The following is a 19,697-nucleotide window of genomic DNA, read 5'->3' on the forward strand; positions in this document are numbered from 1 at the left end:
TTCGCGGCGACAGTCTGCGGCAACTCATTACAAAAATATGAACTCATTTGGCCCACCCGAAAACGCCGCTTCGCGGCGTCCGACTATTCGCTAAAGTGTCATTCGATGAAACGTGGGCGTTCGCTAAAACGTCATTCGATCAAGTGAGTGCCTCCCTCAAAAATCGGGCAAAAAAAAAAAAAAAAAGGAACCGGCGAACATATAGTTTTTATATTATTTTATTGTTTTACAAATAAAGTTATTTGAATGTTTTATTTTCAACATTATTTTATTGTTCTACAAATAAAGTTACATTAGCGTTTTATTATTAACACTGAAATAATGTTAGTAATGAATCTTCCAAAATAATTATTTTAAAGTTCTATTTTTAACATTATTTGACAATTACATATGTGATGTTACATTAATGTTTCAATATTAACACAGAAATAACGTTAGTAATAAATGTTCCAAAATCATTATTTGAACGTTCTATCTTTAACGTTATTTCACAGTTACATATGTGATGTTACGTTAACGTTTTAATATTAACACAGAAATAACGTTAGTAATAAATGTTCCAAAATCATTATTTGAACATTCTATCTTTAATGTTATTTCACAGTTACATATGTGATGTTACATTAACGTTTCAATATTAACACAGAAATAACGTTAGTAATAAATGTTCCAAAATCATTATTTGAACGTTCTGTTTTTAACGTTATTTCGCAGTTACATGTGTGATGTTATATTAACGTTAATAACACAACATATAACATTATATGTTTTACTGGAACGTTATACTAATGTTTCAAATACAACTAAAACATAATATGTTTAACTTGAACGTTACATTAATGTTCAGGCATAACACATAACGTTATTTAAACATACGCAACAATAAAATAACGTTACTACAATGTTTGGTGCTACCTGGGAAAACGCCATAGAGGACTTAGAAACACGGCTTCATCACATGCGTACACACTACCAACAAGCCTCGGACAGCACTGTCATTTCTCCTCCGTATAAGGCGTTCACACTGAACAGTAAAGCACCCAGGTAGCACAAAACATTATAATAACATTATTTTTTTGTTGTGTAAGTTGAAATAACGTTTTGTGTTAGGTGTAAATGTTACGGCAACGTTCAAATAAAACACTCAACGTTTTAGGTATGTTATCAATGTTGGTGTAACATTCAAATTAAACATATAACGATAATGTTGTGTACGACACATTATAACAACATTCAATACATAACTGTAAAGCAATGTTGTGAGCACTAACATTAATGTAACATTTAGTAACATTATGCTCCTAACATTATTCTGAAGTTTACAATGAAACATAGTAACAGTGAATGGAGAACCATGAAATAATGTTGCAAGAAGTAACACTGAAATAACATTTTAACATATATTTCCAATGTCATTTTGAAGCTTACAAGGAAACATAACATTCAATGCAAAATAGTAAATAAATGTTAAATAGTAATACTGAAATAATGTATTGGTTTGATCACATATCTGTTTTTCAAACTTCAAATAATTGTTGCAAATACTTATATTCAAGAAATTGTTTGACAATATTGTTTTTAACATTATTTTGAAGTTCACAATGAAACACAACATGCAGTAACAAGTTATTTATTGGTGTAACATTTTGAAAAGAGTAACATTTTTGCAAATGTTGTAAGAAAATGTAGTACACTATTTTAGTTTCCGATTTTATTGAAATGTAGCGTGAAGGTACAAAAAAATGGCAAGCGAAATGAAAATATATGCTATGATACTTTTTTGCATTTCTTGTCTTTTGCCCTATAAGGATGGAAGCATTTTGATTAAGCTTTTCTGTAGCAGCTGCTAACTCCAAACAATGGAAAATCTTGGATACCTATATGTAGAGCCCTGCATATCCGCGGATTACCTGTGGATATCTGCAGTAAACGGGCGGATGCGGATGAAAATTAAACAAATTTTGGCAGATTGCAGATTGGATGGCAGAGGCTGCGAATATCAGCGGATACGGATTTAAATTTTTGCCCAGCGGCATTCAGTTCGTCGACTGACGTCTCATCTACAAATCGTTTCGTCGAGATGAAACGTTTGATCGAAAGGCTTCTCCTGTTCGTTTCATCGAAAAACCTGAGATGTTTTGTTGCACACAACCTTGCTATTTTTGTAACAAACTTGTTGAGTCTCGCCTGGATTACAGGGGAGAGGGGGGCATGGTTTGGTTAAGCTCGCTAGCTTTTAGCAGCTTGGTGAAGAAATGCGTTGTCGACAAAACATTGCAGCGGCATGTGCCCACAAAACGTACAGCGTCGATGAACCGTTTGTCCATGAAAAGTTGTCCACCGATACATATTTCCACAAAAACGCGTTTCGAAGAAACAATAGGGATCCTAAGAAAGATCTGATTCTCACTGAAGATCGCTTCAGTTAGTGTGTTTCCTCTCGTCAAAAATGCTACCTTTAAAAAAAGTAAAGATTGCAGGGCATCAATTGTCCCAAGAAAGCTAGCACATTGGCAGGGAAAGAGCTGTAACTTTTTCTGGGCAAAGAAAACTTCAAACGTACAAGTCACAAGGAAGTAAAGAAACGTCCCCCTCTTCGCAAAGAGTAGTGTGGTCATGATTAAAAACAAAAAGTGCCTCGACAGCGAGTGCGACCCTGTGGCACCACGGTTTGTAAAGTTTCAGAGTCAACAGCGAACTTGCATAGGCAGACGGTAAACTGCCTCTGTGTTTCTTTTTTGTATGCTTAGAGCCCTAGCCAAAACGCCTGGTAGTTCATGTTCGTCCAATTACGACGCCAGTGCGTCGTAGCCGGACTAATATGAACCTCTATTACTTTTTAATTGTTTAACAGAACTGTAATGTCATATTTAGTATGCCCTTTTTTAACTTTTATCCTTCAAAAGTATGCGTCCGCATAAAATAGGTGTTACAAAGCAAAAAAAAAAAAAAAACATATATAACCTTTTTGTGCGCTCCTTCTGGGCAGAGTGTCGCGGATTCCTAGGATGATCACATAACTGAGATGATTTTTCCTAATCGCTTTTAATATAAATCCGATGAAACTGGTAATGATAAAATGACACTTCCTTTGAATGGCGAGCCAGATTTCTTTGGTACAAAGATAAGCAAACAGCTTAAAAAGTGTCATTTCTATTTTACAATGAATGCCTGGATTGTGAGTCGGATCTGGTTCCACATTTTGCGGATGCGGTTCGGATACGGATACAATAATGTAAAAAGTATGCGGATACAGTTTGGATACAAAGTATGCAGATGCAGATCGGATACGGATACAATAATGTAAAAAGTTTGCGGATACGGTTCGAATACAAAGTCTGCAGATAATTAAACTGTTATCCACGCAGGGCTCTACCTATATGTAAGATCTAAATGAAATGCAGCGTAAAGATACAAAAAAATGGCAAGGAAAATTAAAATATGTGCTATGCTACTTTTTTGAAAGAAAGACAGCCACAAATAGTATGTGCTTGTTTCACTTGTTTTATGTTTCACATTAATAGATTCACTTCCCTTTACCAGGAAGGCCTGAGGGAAGAGGAGGTGATTATATAGACTACGGAGCTTGTGGATAAGTGAAGTGATGATGTGTATCACGAAAGCGCTTTCATCCCTTCTTCATAAACAGTCAGTCTCTCCGCTTGCCAGCTTGATCCTGCTAACGTTTCCCTTGCCCTCTTGAAGTGACCTGCATCACCCTACGATTTACTCCAGAGGTGCCCGAAGGTGGTGGATTAATTACTGAAGTATAGAAACATGTGCCTCTTTAAATAAAAGATTTTTTTTCCTATGAAAATTTTTTTGTCATGCTTTGTTTTTCTAAATGATCAAAAATGAATCTGGGCATTTCTGGTGTTTATTACGACTAAATAAAGAGTGGGATGGGAAGGGAATGAAATTGGCAAACATAATACTTGTTTCATTTGGCCAGAATGAATGTCTGTCCCAAAATAATTAGTTTTTTTTCTTTTCCCTTATTTGAATTAGATAGAAGTATGATATATTTACTGCACTATGTAGGGAATGTACACATGTGTGCTGGTACTGTGGGGAGGCTGGCATCCATGCAACTATGTGTTTGAGGTTCCTTCGCCGTTCACATGTGAACTGAGACAGTACAATCAGGGCAACTCCTGCCCCTCTCGATGAGATCCTGTCTTTCCGGAAGATGCTAAACTTTTGGGTGTCAGCAATTTGTCCTTCGAATATTGTATCATCCAACCAGGTTTCTGAGACCCCAAAGATTGTGTTCGGCGAAGTTTCAAACAAGACAACGAGGTCCGAGTTTGTTCTTGATGGATAGAGCGTTTGTATACCGGATGCCGATGTGTCGCCGCTTCCTCGGTGCGGGAGGAGTACGTCGGTTACTAGCGTCACTCCGTTTTGTGTCCCGGGCGATGGGCCTGGCAGTTTCGTGGGGGGAAGGGGGGGGGGGGGGGGGGGGGCACGACACCGGTGGATATGGGTGCGGGGTGCGAGTCATCGGAGGGAGGAAGCTGGCATGAGCCACAAAACCAGTGCCCGGCGAGGAGGCCAAGCATCGGTAGGCGAGTAGCGACAGCCCTTCACACTTCCCATGGAGCCACCAATCACACAGGTCACATTTTAGGGCGGCCACGTTGTTGTAAACCGCTTTCTCGCAGCTCGGGGAGGTTGGCGACGGCCTGGGATTTCGATAGATGTTCCCGGCAATCAGCATGAGTCATGCAATCGGCGCAGTCGTCCAGGCAGGCCTAACCGCGATGAAGCGGATGTCCGCACTTTCAGAAGTGAGAGAAGCCGCCGCGCGGAGTTGAGAAGCATTGTGCACCTCATCGGAGTGTTCCCGGAGCTCGACTCTCTGTAGAGAGGCGACCAGCAGAAGTTGCAACCATGTCCGCAAGCACGTCATCCCTGAAGACTATAATTTTGCTGAAAGGTTCCACCACCGTATTACACATATGTGCGAAATCCCGTCAAATATGCTGAGAAACTGTTTGATGCGGTCTCTCTAAAGAGCCAACGAAACGTTGTAAATCTCTTAGTACAAACACAAAACACGGCAGAGACGAAAAGGGTACCTTTGAACTTGAAGCAAGCCCATGGTCAACACACGCACTGCACCGCACAAAAAGACCATCCGTGTGCGCTACTTTTAGAGCGTTAACAAGCAAAGCAAGGCGTAAATGAGTAAGAATCGTTCCGTAGAACCCGTAGAACCAGATCACAACAGCCGCCATCACAACCCTAAATATACAAACACAGTGCTGCTAGACTTCTTTTCTTTGGTTTTGTGAGTTTGTCGGGTGTGTAAATAAGTAAAGTCTGATGAGTAAATTTATTAATACTATACACTACAGATATTTTCTTCTTGATGTGTTCTACTTTTAAGTCACAAAATAAAATATAATATAATTTATTAACTACAAAATGCATACACGGTTGGTTTAGCCTATTTTAGACCAATGGCTTAGGTTGGCAACATACGTTCCCGCCGGTTCAAGTGGTTCAAGTATGGTTTAAGTTTGGTTTAAGCGGTCTAAGTTTAAGTTTGTATCGCGGCTCGCACAATTGTGGCTCGCACGGTTCTGACCTGACAACCGTGGCTCTGAAACATCGTGAAGACAAGTTCTAGTAGTTACGGTTCGAAGTGCCTAACGGTCAGGCTGCGTAATCCCACTGTGGCACCGACGCACCTGCGTACCCTGCGTGAAACGTAAGTAGCGGTACCTCATTTCCTTTAGTGATGCTGCTCACTTGCTTAACCGACGGGATCTCGCATATTACGTTTGTGGGTATTCCTGTCTCGGGTACCCGAAATCGGGACGGCTCCTTTGGAGCCTTTGGATCCTTTGGAGGTCGATATCTGACCTCAACAATTCCGTCTAGGACCGGAATTCGGTGCCGGTCCTAGACGGAATTCAAGGCGGTGCGTTGTAAGTGGCAGAGCTTCGCTTTAGGGTGCCCATTATTACCTAAACCTCGCACATGCTCGTGAATGTGCGAGGCTGGTTAGGTAATAATAGACAAGAGTAATTATTTGAGGGCTCTACAGTGATTATTATTTTGAAGAGCGAAGCGCTGCCACTATGACCCGGACGAAATCCGGACAAAATTTTCTAGCGCAACCAATGACTATGATAAGTGGGCAACCATGTTCGCCGATTGCGCGCGATTTCGGTTACGCCAGACTGCGCGACTCGCGATGCATGATATCCCTTTGTGATTGAACGGTGCTAAGAGGAAACGATCTCCTGGTTCGTAAAATGAAGCGACAGAGGCGAGCATTTGATGACGTGTGCGACCGACAGAAGAAAAGAATTATTGCCGAAAACGTGCGCGACCATCTTGCGGACATTTTTTCTAAGTCTGCTCCGGACGAGAGCGATGGAAATTCTGCGGTTGACGGATCAGACGACAGCAGTGACGGAGCCAGGGAGGGTCTGAGCGCACCGCAAGTCGACGATCCCAGAGATCCTTGCGCGAGCACATCAGCTTCCGAAGAAACTGAAACTCATTTGCCAATCTCAAGTGCAGATGAGTTTACTTTGGCAAGCGAGCTGGCCACCTGGGCACGTGAGACCAAAGCCTGCGCATCCCATCTTAGCAAGCTTTTAAAGATATTGAAGAAGTATCACCCGGAGCTGCCTAGTGACGCAAGAAGCCTAATGGGGACACCAAGATCTTGCAATGTGAAAAACATGGGAGCGTCCGGCCTCTACCACTATTTCGGAATCGAATCGTCACTAAAACGAATGATGAGCTCAGGCAGCATCACTGGAGACACCATTTCGTTGCTCATCAATGTTGATGGCCTGCCTATAGCGAAAAGTTCCAGCAAGCAGTTCTGGCCCATTCTTGCATCTGTCGTCGAAAGCTGCGATCCTGAACCTTTCGTCATAGCTCTGTTTGTTGGAGACAAGAAGCCGGAGAACTTGGATGACTACCTTACCGATTTCATTTCGGAGTTAAGCACATTGCTGGAAGAACACGTGACCGAGGGCGGAAAGGAGTGCGTAGTTCGAGTGCATGCGTTCATTTGCGATGCGCCCGCAAGGGCATTTCTGAAGTGCATCAAGGGCCATGGGGGATACTTCAGTTGTGAAAAGTGCACCCAAGAAGGCACCTTCTCTGAAAGCTGCCGGAAAGTAATTCTTCCAGAAGTCAGCAGCCCCCTACGAACAGACGAGTCGTTTCGAAAGCAGGATCAGGAAGGGCACCATCATCGACAGTCCCCATTGGTCGAGCTACAGATTGGCATGGTAAGCCAATTTCCCCTCGACTATATGCATTTAGTCTGCCTAGGCGTTATGCGGAGGCTTCTACTTCACTATTGGGTGCGGGGACGACCTCATCGATCAAAGCTCCCACCACGTGCACAGACTAGCATCTCAACAATGCTCATGAAACTCCAGAGACACACCCCTCGGGAGATGGCTCGGAAGCCCCGGAGTCTTCATGAATTAGAGAGATGGAAGGCCACTGAGCTACGAAACTTCCTCTTGTACTTCGGTCCTGCGGTTCTAAAAGACCACATGGAGAAGCGCTACTACCAGCACTTTCTCAAACTGAGCATTGCAGTGTCAATCCTGTCAAGCCCACGACTCTGCCATGAGGAGATTGATTCTGCAGAGAAGCTGCTTGAAGAGTTTGTTTCTGATGCTGGGGACCTGTACGGTGAAGGCATTTACGTGTACAACATACATTCTCTGCTGCATCTTACTGCTGATGTGCGGAGGTTCGGTCACCTTGACTCCTTCTCTGCGTTCCGGTTTGAGAACTTTCTGGGTCAACTGAAGCGAGATTTGAAGTCACCAAATCGACCATTACAACAGATTGTAAAACGCTTAGAAGAGCGCAGTCATGCTGACCCTATTGAAAATCGCTCTGATGGGACTTCAGGATTTTTTTAAAGGGTGTGAAAGGGACTTCAGGAATTTCTGAGATGTTTGACGGGGGCACCGATATTTCCTGGTGGGTTCACTGGCCCCGTCAGAGGCTCTCCTGAAATGTCTAAAGTCCCCTTTACGATGCCTTGAAATGTCTGAAAGCCTGTCAAGAACTTTTCTAATGGGGTCGGGTAAACCTTCAGGCCTCTTGATATGTCTGTGTGGGCAACGGCCCAGGTGAAAAAAACACATTTCGCAGAATTAATGAACATAGCTGCTTATTGTACGCTACGGGGGAAAAAATAAGTATTTGGAGAATGCCGATCGTGTGTGAGTACGGTCAGATTTTTATTACTGCTCTTCTATCAAATACGAGTGTGCTCCTGGACCCGTCTGTCACTGCCCGGGTGTTCGGTCACGAAAGAGCTACTGAGGGCGACCGCCCATGTGGAGAATTGACGAGCCGCGGGCCGAGTGGTGTTGGCCGAGCGGCGTTTTGAGGCGAACGCAGTCCTGTCCGCTCGAGGCGAAATACGTGCAACCATGTATAAAAAAAAAAAAAAAAAAAAAAAACAAGAAAAAAAGGAAAAGAAAAAAAAAAGAGAACAAGCCGAGAGCAGTGCGCGCTTTCCAGGAACAGGGACGCACGCGGGAGCGACTCGTTCCGGGAACCGGTCCCCCCACGGGGGACTGTCCCCAAAAAGCAATCGCCTCTCTCCGCCCGGCGATGGGGAGAGGGTGCAGGGCTGCCAGGCCAGCGGTCGGGGGGAGGAGGGTGGTGTGTGCAAGCGGGGGAGGCCATAGCCATTTTCTCTCTGCTCGTGTGCGGTTCCGGTTATCCCACGAGCCTGGATGTTTGGAGCGGACCAATTTCCTCCAGGAAGGTGAGCATGCATGGTTTTGAGGGCTCGCCCCTTGGTCTGTTTTGATCCGTGCACTTTCTTTCTTGGTACCGCAGGTGAACCATAGTTCGGCGCAGGCCGCCTTCAGCACCGCTCGAGCGCCTTTGTGTTCAGCGCATTCAAGGAGATGGTGGCCGGTGTCGGCTTACTCGCTGCAAAGCCTGGCAGTCGGGGTCAGCGTCCCACCGCATGTTGTGCCTGCGCACCGGGATTATGGCACTGTGGGTCCTGAGACGGTGGATGACGGCCGCTGTCCGGACTTGTTCCTTGCGCCTCTTCGTCCGTCCGACTTCAGACCAGCGAGCGAAAAATACGCCAAAGACTCCGGCGCGATGTCATCATGGACGAAACCGTGACTGTGCTCGGGATTTCTCAACGGCGGCGGGTGCTGCTTACGAGTTTGTGGTTTTCGCTAAACGTGCTTACTGAGACTGTGTATGTGTCCGTGAGGTGCACCTGCTCGGTTTTATTAGCTGAACTACCGTACATCAGGAATATACCCAGCGGCATTGTGAGTACTTTGAAAGGTATTTTTCTTTGTGATTAGGATGTCAGTTGTCCCTGTTTGATGTGATCCCTTTCGTCTACAGCTCCTTGCGCCGGGTTTGAACAAGCGTTGCTTTTTGAGTTATAATATGCATGTAAAACTAAATGTCGGCAATAAATTTTCAGTGTTTCGACCTGCATTTTTGTCTATGGTTCACAGTCATTTGGCCGTCTAAAGGGTTGATGGGCTAAAGGGCCTGACGGGTTAAAGGGCTGTGGGGCTAAAGGGTTTTTCTATGGGGTATCCTTGAAGGGTTTTTCTGTGGGGTATTTTTGAAGGGTTTTGAAGGCCTGTGAGGTCCCATAATCCTTCAAGGCTGACGGGCCTGTTAGAAATATTTTCAATAGGGGACTTGCATCCTAGAATACCACCGAAGCAGCAGGCATTGTTGCAAAAGCCGCATAATGCCGGACCAGCACCTCCAGGATTTAAGGGAGAGCAGTATCACAAGCTAGTTCTTCAAGGCATGGTTCTGGAAGTGAACCTACCAGACTCATGTTTTCTGATGGAAGATGGAAATGTAGTCGTCGCAACAAATGTTGTGTCCCGTGATGGAGAGATCAAGATCTGTGGCCAGTTTTTCAAGAGATTAACAAACTTCTATGCCGGCATTGTTGACACAACTGGACTGTGTACTTTCAGGGCTTCTCAGGTTTCGTCTGCAAATGCTTTGTGGACTGTTGAACAGGTCAAATCAAAGTGCTGCTGGCTTCCTTGTGGGGGTGAATTTTTGGTTAAGCCACTCTTGCACACAGGATAGCTCAGATAAGCAATATCTGCCGTAAATGTGCTCTCACTTATAGTGTTGTTTTAATGAGTATATAATCATCACGAATAAAAATAAAGTGTGTGTGCTAATGTCTTTGGCATAAATTATGTCTTTATGCTAATAACTGCTAGGGGATTTTTAAGGACATTTCTTCTGATTATAAGGCATCTGTAGGTTGAAAATTGAGGGATTAGAAAAAAGCTGCTATAAATAGAACTGTTTATATGATGGAAAGACCAAAATAGAAAAGCTGTAAGGTGAATGTCTAATAAAAGGTTAGTTTTCTTTTGCTCATGATGTGTGCTCACTACTTTAGCTCTTTAAATGAATGATAATGTGATTATCCTTTGACTTGGTGATTACACGTAACTATTGTCCCAACTGATAGATATCCCAGCTAAGATGCCGCAAGTATAAAAAGACTGAACACTCTACGCCAGAGGTACACAACCTTTTCGGGACTGCGAACCCCCAAAGCTTCTGAGTGCCCTCCGGCGACCCCCGCCTTAACTATTTTTGGAGCTCTCCGAGGCTCTGTAGCCGCCAGACATTTCCCCACAACCTCCAGTCTGTGCACCTCTGCTCTACACAAGTGAAAACCACTATGTTGTTAGCAGGTGTCTTGCGAAACGCAAGAAAGACTTGGCAAACTTTTAAATATCAATTTTAAGACCAGCAGGATCAAGGTGTCAACTGGCAGGCTTTAGAAGTCTTGAGAAACAGCCAACTGGGGTGTTTTGAACACAATACACTTTGTTTGCTTCCTTTTCTAGCAAAGAAAGAAAGCCCATGAAATATAGGGTGGTTCAAGCCACCAGGCTCGATCTGAAATGGACCGTAAAAATCAATGCCTGCACGTAACAATCTAAACTTTTCGTCAGCGGTGTATTTCACAGGTCGGTTTTTTCTTGTAAAATTATAAAGCGTAGTTCTCGTTCTGTAAAAAATAAGGCCAAGAAACTTGCCAGGGTCTACGGCGGGCAGCGACGTAAACGAGAGGGGTTCATTAGCGGGATGTGTTTGGCATTCGTATCGATAGATGGCGTCGGGAGCAGCCTCCGAAGTTGCAGCCGACCAGTGAAAGAAAGCAGACGACACGCAGACGAAATCCGTTGACAGCAAAAGCGCCACCGTTATACAGACACGTTTTTTTTACTCTAAGTTTTGCTTTTATTGTCCGCATTTATTTTTTAACCGAAGGTACATTTCAAAAAGATTATGCCCATTTTAACAAACCACGGTGGTCACGAGCCGTTGCGATAAGGAGGGAGCGCCATCTATCAATACAAATGCCAAACACATCATGAGTTTTCTTTTGTTTTAGTTTTAGTAATTTTCACCTTCATAAACCATGTACACAGCATTCATATTTTATTTGGTTTCATCAATATTCGATTCATGTTTGATTTGGTTACATCACTATTTGCACACCCCTAATCTTGTTACTTCATAAAACTTGTAGGTATGCTCTTTACTGACGGTCTCAAATTGAATTTTCTAGATGTTCTCGGTCGCCCATTTTATGAAGACTGATGACGTGGCCGTGGTTCCAACACGCTGGATTAAGAACGGGACAGCTCCCTGGCCACCGTTTAAAAATACTGCAAAAGTGAACAGTGCAGTGAGGGACAGAACGGAGCCAGGCAAAGACTGGCCAAAATTTGCCTGCAGGGTCATGTCATATACAGGTAAGCTCCGCCCTGAACGCCATTAGTTTTTTTTTTTCATTCTGAAGAGAGCACTGCTCTATTGAAAGTTATTACAATCCACACTTTCGCAGAATCTACAAAAGAGAAGGGGGTTTGGTTGTGAAATAATTCTTAAAGTACATATCATATCTGACTCCCTTTTTTTAGTTACTATGGTAACGGTACTATAGACCTCCCACTGCCTATGTTAATAGGACACATTGGTAACAGCTTGATAGCTACAAAAAGGCAGCATATGCTTCATTAGCAGAAGCTACGTACAGCTTAGACAAAACTCAGCAAAATATAATGCCTCACATTCAACGCACATTTTTTATTAATTCATTATCTACATAACATCTGACTTGCAGACAGTTACGAAGTTGCCCGCAAGAGGTCCATAAAGGCGGAGGAAGAGTCCGACCTTACATCGGAAGCAGAGACATCGCAAAAAAGAATACGGCGACCTCCGACATTTTTCGATGACTACCTCACTGACAGCAGCGATGAGGAGGGAGTAACTGAAGAACCACCTCCAGAAGGTGACATTGAATTTCTCGCTGAGCCCCCACCGCCACCACCTCTTCAAAGAAAAAGTGGAGCACATTGTGGAGGAGCAGGCCAAACTGATGGTGGCAAGTCCTTTTTTCTTACACGTGTTTTGAAGGAAATGGTTTACATGAACAAATACTAGTGATAAAGTGAAATGCACAAGGTAATCAAAACAAAACTACAGATCATGTATTTCACACTTCGAATGTTTGTAATCTAGAGTTGAGAAAAGGCCTTCCTAGACCCACGTGCAGGCTGTTATGTACACAGTGCGACACTTTTAGCATGAACATGACATCGGCGCTTTTTTGTGCTTTGCTCAAGCTGTGAAACCCTTATGGGCCCTTTTCACCGCATTAGTAATTTTGGTGATATCACCTGATTTGTGTAAGTAAAGCGAGTAAACCCGACGATGTTGTGTTTGTGCTAACAGCGTCGCATAGTGTACAGTATGGGCATGGTATAGATCAGGGGTGGGCAAACCGCGGCTCGCGAGCCGCATGCGGCTCTTTGCTGGTCCAAGTGCGGCTCGCGGATCCCTCGTAAGAGGACTCCCCCCCCCCCCTTCGCCCCTTTCCGCGTTTCCCCAAGAAAAAAAAGAAGAAAGGATTCCAGAATAAAGCACACTGCAGCTTGCAGTTTGACAGCCTTGTACTCCCATCCAAGGAAATACGCAACTGTGACATAGCAGTTCAACTGCTCATCCTTGTTATTACTTATGCATTGCTTGTGGTTTTTCAGATGACTTGGTGTTGCCCAAAGGAAGACCAAAAAGTGCATCTTCTTTGAACTGCTCTGCTGAACCTTCAAGCAAAGGCAAGTATATTTTGTGACTGACAGAAGAGTTAGGATGTATGTGCACTTTTGACACATGAACCTGTAAAAAGTAACTTCACTTAGTTACAAGTTTCTGGAAAATGTACCTAAAATACAGCAGGGGTGGAATAGCTGTACCATTTGCGCCAGACGCATATGTCTGCGCCATCCTGAAACATGTTGTGGAAACTGCGCCACAGCCAATACCTCGTGCCATTATGCACCAAAAGAATTGTATTTTGTCTTGGTTCCGGTTTTTATCGACCCGATTCGCAACAATGAGCGCATTTAGCTTGGTCGGCCTTGCACTCCTTTGCTCTGTTTATTCTCCCTGTGTATCTCGAGTCAGAAGCGCACGAAAAAAATTGGGGGTCAGACTCCAAGCGCTACACCACCTGCTTCTGGATTGTTATCCTTCAACCATAAGCGGTTAAAGGGCAACTCCGCTCAATTCCGAAGATTTCGGGATAATGAGTGATTTCGAATTAAAAAGCCCTAGTAAAACACACTACGTTGTTTGCTTTGCGAAAAGTGGGCTATATATTTTTAAATCTAATTTTAAACACGAGCTGAAATCGAAACCGAAACTTCGGCTCTGCCCGGCAACATTGGCCTCGGGCCGCCAAGTACATGGCCATCACGTGGTACGAGATGTCACGTGATCCTCGGCCCAACGACGGGCGGGATTGGGGCGGGCGTGTGGCAGGCGCGAGTGTCGTCTGCACCGCACTCTTCGCCACGTTTTGGTGTCTACGGCATTCGACGACGTCTGCACAACTGCGGCATAAGTCTGCGCACATGGTGTCCGTGGTGTGGATGAAACTCCGAGAGACAATAATCACAATCGGTGAGACGACGACGGCGGTTGTGACGCGGAAGACGGCGGTAACGGCGGGCGGCCGGACGGCTCCCAAGAAACGCGCTGCGCGGGCGCGTTACACCAATCATGTGGACACCGCTGAGCGCCGAGAGGCAACGTTGCTGACGTCATGCGCTACGCTCGCGCGGAGAAGTGAAAACAAGCAAAAGGGGGCCATGATAATGACGTTTAGCTCAATGTTGGCTCCGCCCATGCCATAGCCTTGACTGCGCTGTTGGTTGCGCCTGATCGCCCGCTCAAGTCAGCCGATTTCGACAACTTGGCGAGTTGCGAAGTTTGCCGGACCGTTTAAGAAACATTTAGACAGAACTGCGTCGTAACATTTCACTCGTGGTCTTCCTAGGCGATACTGAAGAGGACTGCATTGTTTTTTCAAAACCAAAAATGAAGCGGAGTTGCCCTTTAAGCACGTCAGCAGAAGTGAGGTCGAGTCGTTAAGAGTCAGATTGCCTGAGGCTCTGCGGCCCGGGATCCAGACTTCAGCCAGTTGAAGACAGGAGCAAAAGATTCCTGTTAGTACTTCATCGTTAAAAGTTGGAACCGCATTCCCACAAGATAAATCGTGATTTGATAGAACTGAAATGCGGTCCAATCCGAAACCTTGCCGGCCAGCAGCTCTCATGCAAGCGGTAGATCTGCTTGGCATACTTTAACCTTGCTCCTGCTTATCGCCTCGAATATGATAACTACGCTTAATCATAGTCTGCTGCTTCGTTATTGAGTTACACAATAGGATAAATTCGAAATTTATTGCCCTGTTCCTTCGCGCAACTGCACGTTCGTTGCTTGCGCACGTCACGTGATTCGCGCATGTAATTACTAAGACATAAACTGAAGTGCAGTGAAAACTTATCTGAGCTGCTCCTAGCCTGCTCCAGAATGTAGGTTCAGCTGCTCCCGTGGCTCCTCCCAAGTACATTTCATGAGTTCCAACCCTGTACAGATACAGATACCGAAAAATGAAAGTACCTAGGTTTTTATGTCAGGTACAACAAAGGTACCTAGATACCGATTTCGAGTTACTTGTACCTAGGTGCTTTACAACCCTGGCTGAGGCATGTCCTGTTTAAAAAAAAAAAAACTTTAGCCTTGTTGCTTTGCAGCATTGATGCATGCTGCACGTTGTAAGAATGGATAATTTGTTTGTGTAATTAAGCTAAGTGCTTCGGTAACGTGAGCAACAAGAGAAAAGTTTCTGTATCTTTAATGCTCTTACAGCTTTAAGCGATTAAAGTATTAACTCCTTGTCACCTTGAAAATGAATAAAGGCTTGTTTTTTTATCATCTTTATCGGAACACTCAATATTGATAAGGTTCTAACGTATTGCTCTTTTTTTTTTTTTTTTTTAGCTTTGGTCACAGTTCTTAGGGAACTTGAGTGTATTAAGGCACAGTTGACAAGCATGGCTACAATGTTGGCCAGAATACAGATGCATGTGAATGCTGATGACCCTACTGCCATGGCTGGTCCAGTCCATCCAGAAGACCTTCCAGTCTATCCAGTGAAGACAAGAGAGGAATTTGCCTTCCTGGAGGCTAGCTTAAAAAATGAAGCCATTTTTGCAAAGCTAGTAAGTTTCAAGTTGTTGTGCGTTACAGCCAAAGGTTATTATCCAGAACATACATGTACTGAAATAGTCATTGTTTTTCATCTTTCTTCTGTTCTTTGAGCAAGAGAAGCTTTTATGTGTGGCTTATTGTGGATAACTTTTGATTTCTAGGTGAAAGAGCTTGGCCAAATTGGAGGTAGAGATGTAGCCTCTACAACAAAAACGGTGTTTAAGAAACTTGTCGGAGATGAAGTTGCCGTCTTCTACAACAGAACCGGGCGAAACGGAAAGCAAGAAGCCGGGAAACTGAAGATCTTTAGCCTGATCTATGGTAAGAGTAATGTTTTTGTATCACTGTCTACACTATGGAGAGTAATGTGCTTGCATGCACCCGTCTTTTTTTTTTTTTTATTATTAAGTATTACTTTACAGTGATCGTTATAAAACTTCTGATAGCTGTGCATATTTTTTTCAGCTGCTGTACGTGTAACCCGCAAAACTGCAACAGACGACGAGATGGGCCGCGCCATTGGTGATTGGCTGCGCTTCGCCAACGTCCGGCTCCGTGCTCAAGGCAAGCAACAACCTAATCTTTGCAGGAAGGATACAAATACATTGAAGCTGATGATTAATCTAAAAATCTCCTGAGGCTTACAAAATGAAGAATGTAAACCATGCATGAGATCTGTAACACAGCGAAGAGTTCTATTGTACTATCGCTATACATTGAAATACAAAGAAGAGAGCTTGTGGCTTTCTACAAATGCTGCACAAACTGGCCACGAGCCAGCGAAGCTTGCACATGTGTAGTTCGACCAAGGACACTAGATTAATCTCCAACTCTTGAATGCCTTGACTGGTGCCTGGTGTGTAAGCAGTGTACTGAAAGTTATGCGCTTTGTGTTCATATTGCAATGTATTGCAATAGTACATGCTCACTTGTATCATTGCCCCTCCCAATCAAATGCACCAGCAGAAGCAGTGAGCACAACTACAAAATAACGAAGGAAGCTTTGTTTACAATAATTTCTTATTGGAAAAAAGTAAAAATTGGTTTTCTAACATACAGAATGTAGCAGCCGAATAAGAAAGTTCTGCACTCAGCTTGATTTTCTTTGTCTTGCTTTCCTAGAAAATAGGGCAGTAAAAGTATTTCTGACAGCCGTTTGTGGGACTGATTGTGTGTTGCTATTGGGTGAGGCCAGCTGAACATACAAGATGACAACACAGAGAAAATTAGACAAACACGATGCTGGACTAAACTGTTTAATGGAGTGCATTTTTATTCATTTACACAGGAGCAGGTTGGCCCCAGACGGGGCCAACTGGTTCTTTTGTAAATAAAGTATGTGGATGAAGTTAGTCCGGCATTGTGTTTGTCTCATTTTCTCTCTTCCTGTTTTTGTGCTGTAGGTTCATTTGGCCCCATCGACAAGCGCTGCACCAACAAGCTCAGCTCCGGGTCGTCACAAGGTGTATTTTGTCGCGTGTTTCAATGTTGGTTTGCTTGAGCAGGAGGACTGACAACTACTAGGTACAAGTGACTCAACAACAAATTAAAGGATTTGATAGCATGTTGGTGGGAGTTAAGAAACAAACAAAAGAGAGACACTTATGACAAGAGATGCCACGGGTGTACAGTTCAACTAGCAACATCAATAAACTACCACAAGGCATTATTTTATTTTTGCTAGTTGAGAGATGTACCTGTGTTGTCTCTTGTCATAAGTGTTTGCTACTTTGTTTGTTTTTTGCAATCAATTCACTGTTTTAAGCACTTGAACAAGATTGTCATTTTCTTTTAGTTCGTAGTTATGTGGGAAATCAGGTCAGCCTTTTTGCGGCTCTATATGAACTCTCTTTCCCACTAGGATATTTCTAGTACACCCTAATTTCTTGAGGGGTTTCCAAACCTGCAAACCATTGTCACAAAGCTAAATTTCGAATTAAGCTACACTGTTATGTTTTCCACGTATTATGATCATTTGCCACCTCAAATTTAGTTTCCGGCACTCTGTATTAATTATTTTCTTGTTTTGTTTGCAGCCAGAAAAGTCGAAAACATCCCATCGACAGAAACTGTGGTTTGACTTGGGAAGATGAAAATCAGTTTGTTTCAATTTTTTTTTTTCTGTCTAGTCCTGTTCTAGACTTTCTTCAGCCTATTTCATATTCTATTGTCATATTTTACTTTTTAAAGTGGCAATAAGGCTATTTAATGTCTCGACTTCTGTTCTAGTCTAGTGACAGGCTTTACTGTGGTTTGACTTGGGAAGATGAAAGTCTGTTTGTTTTAATTTTTTTTTCTGTCTAGTCCTGTTCTAGAGTTTCTTCAGCCTATTTCATATTCTATTGTCATATTTTACTTTTTAAAGCGGCAATAGGCCTATTTAATGTCTCGACTTCTGTTCTAGTCTAGTGACAGGCTTTAGTCAGTCCTTTCCGGCTTTTCTTTAATACGATACCGTTTTAGTAATCAAGTTTTTCTAACTGCTTCTACACATGGCAATTGTATATAGTGCCAGCTGGACATAAAAGGATTAGAGAGAGATAAGAAAGACACACCGTTGGACTAGCAACTGTTTAATCAGATCATCTTTTTCTTCATCTACGTTGAGTTTCTCTTCTTTTTTATCTACACTGCATTTGATTTAATTGAGGAGTTCCTTTTCTTCTAGTCTTATACTCGAGCGTCTCCTCGTCTTCCATTTGTCCACCATGGGTGCGGCCCCTCTAAGATACTCACCTTCCTTGTGGTGTAGTGCGATGGAAGGTATACCCACACACTTGTCCGCTTTTGCGTCAATAGCAAAGGCCTCCAGGATTTCTCGAGTGAACTTGTGGCGGTTTCTTGCCAGGATGTTTAGGCTAGAAAAGTCTGGTACACACAGGCACATATGACAATGGGCAGGTAGGTGCTCTGCACGCTGTGGTGGCCTTCACCGAAGCTGCATGTTCTCTCGTCTAGTCACTGATGCACCTTCCCTTCTGTCCAATGTAACATTGACTACATGACATGGGATTTGGTGCACAACCTCCTTCTCACATTTGGTGTACTTGGCAGTTCATTTTCTCCTTGTTGGCCCTCTTGTTTACATGATGAAAAATTGCACACAAAGAGACAAGGGAAAAACACAGAAGTCAGAGAGGCGCATACTCGCAACTCTGGTATATTAAGTGAAGAAAGAAAAGATGAAGCACGATTCATGACGGGGGACATCAACACCAGGGGGTAAACAGTTCAGTCATAGTGAGGTGTTCGCAAAAAGGCAACTTCTTTTTCGCTCAAAGCAACCGACGGCTGACTAACGCAGAGATCGGTCAGACTCAAGATGGTGAACGCATCGAGCACCTCGCGCGTTTGTTTATCATTAAAGTGCCCAATGATTGAGATTTTTTTCTAAAGATGGTGTGCAGATAGAGGTCTTACAATGCACCAAAAGGTTGACCTCATACAGTTTATGATCGTGCTCTCGCAGCCAGTCATTCAAACACTTTCTAGTCTGTCCGACATAGCATCTTCCACAGGGAAGAGGAATGCTGTACACTACGCTCAATGAACGAGGAGTGAAAGGCTGCACATGTTTTTTGTGGCGCGTGTCTTTTTCGCTTTGGCGCAAACCTTAGAACAAATTTGTCACATCTTTTTAGAGGCTGATAATACTACGGGCACACCATACCTACTTACCACTTGTTTTAGATTATGCGATATCTTGTGTAGATACAATCTAAAACAAGTGGCAAGTAGGTGTGCTGTGCCCACAGTAATATCAGCCCCTAAAAAAATATGACAAATTTGTTTAAGGTCTGCGCCAAAGAGAACAAATTATAAAAAACACGTGCCACAAAAAACATGTGCAGCCTTTTTTTTCCTGTTCATCGAGCGTTGTATACAGCATTCCTCTTTCCTGTGGAAGATGCTATGTCGGACAGACTAGACAGTGTTCGAATGACTGGCTGCGAGAGCACAATCATAAACTGTATGAGGTCAACCTTTTGGTGCATTGTAAGACCTCTATCTGCACACCATCTTTAGAAAAAACCTCAATCATTGGGCGCTTTAATGAAAAACAAACGCGCGAGGTGCTCAGGGCGTTCACCATC

The 19,697-nt window shown here is 43.5% G+C and overlaps 2 protein-coding genes across 4 annotated transcripts; both read left to right on the forward strand.

The window, feature by feature from the left end:
• Window positions 1-1,044: 1,044 nt before the first annotated feature.
• On the forward strand, window positions 1,045-18,440 carry LOC121834648. Of its 3 annotated transcripts, none has more exons than XM_042288362.1 (9): window positions 1,045-5,716; window positions 11,609-11,795; window positions 12,167-12,430; window positions 13,089-13,163; window positions 15,394-15,614; window positions 15,765-15,924; window positions 16,069-16,167; window positions 17,007-17,127; window positions 17,640-18,440. In XM_042288362.1, the coding sequence occupies exons 2-8, from the start codon at window positions 11,609-11,611 to the stop codon at window positions 17,102-17,104; spliced, it is 1,104 nt and encodes a 367-aa protein (XP_042144296.1). In that variant the 5' UTR covers window positions 1,045-5,716; the 3' UTR covers window positions 17,105-17,127; window positions 17,640-18,440. The 3 variants fall into 3 exon arrangements, with proteins under 3 accessions (XP_042144296.1, XP_042144295.1, XP_042144298.1); XM_042288361.1 differs by having other exon boundaries at window positions 17,007-17,066; window positions 17,640-18,439; XM_042288364.1 differs by lacking the exon at window positions 17,007-17,127 and having other exon boundaries at window positions 17,640-18,438.
• LOC121834650 lies at window positions 6,529-10,763 on the forward strand. Its single transcript, XM_042288365.1, has 2 exons — window positions 6,529-7,884; window positions 9,686-10,763. Exons 1-2 carry the CDS (start codon window positions 6,669-6,671, stop codon window positions 10,096-10,098), a joined length of 1,629 nt encoding a protein of 542 aa, XP_042144299.1. The 5' UTR covers window positions 6,529-6,668; the 3' UTR covers window positions 10,099-10,763.
• Window positions 18,441-19,697: the final 1,257 nt, after the last annotated feature.

The sequence above is a fragment of the Ixodes scapularis genome, unplaced genomic scaffold (assembly GCF_016920785.2).
Source record: "Ixodes scapularis isolate PalLabHiFi unplaced genomic scaffold, ASM1692078v2 ptg002228l_1__unscaffolded, whole genome shotgun sequence".
Lineage (NCBI taxonomy): Eukaryota > Metazoa > Arthropoda > Arachnida > Ixodida > Ixodidae > Ixodes > Ixodes scapularis.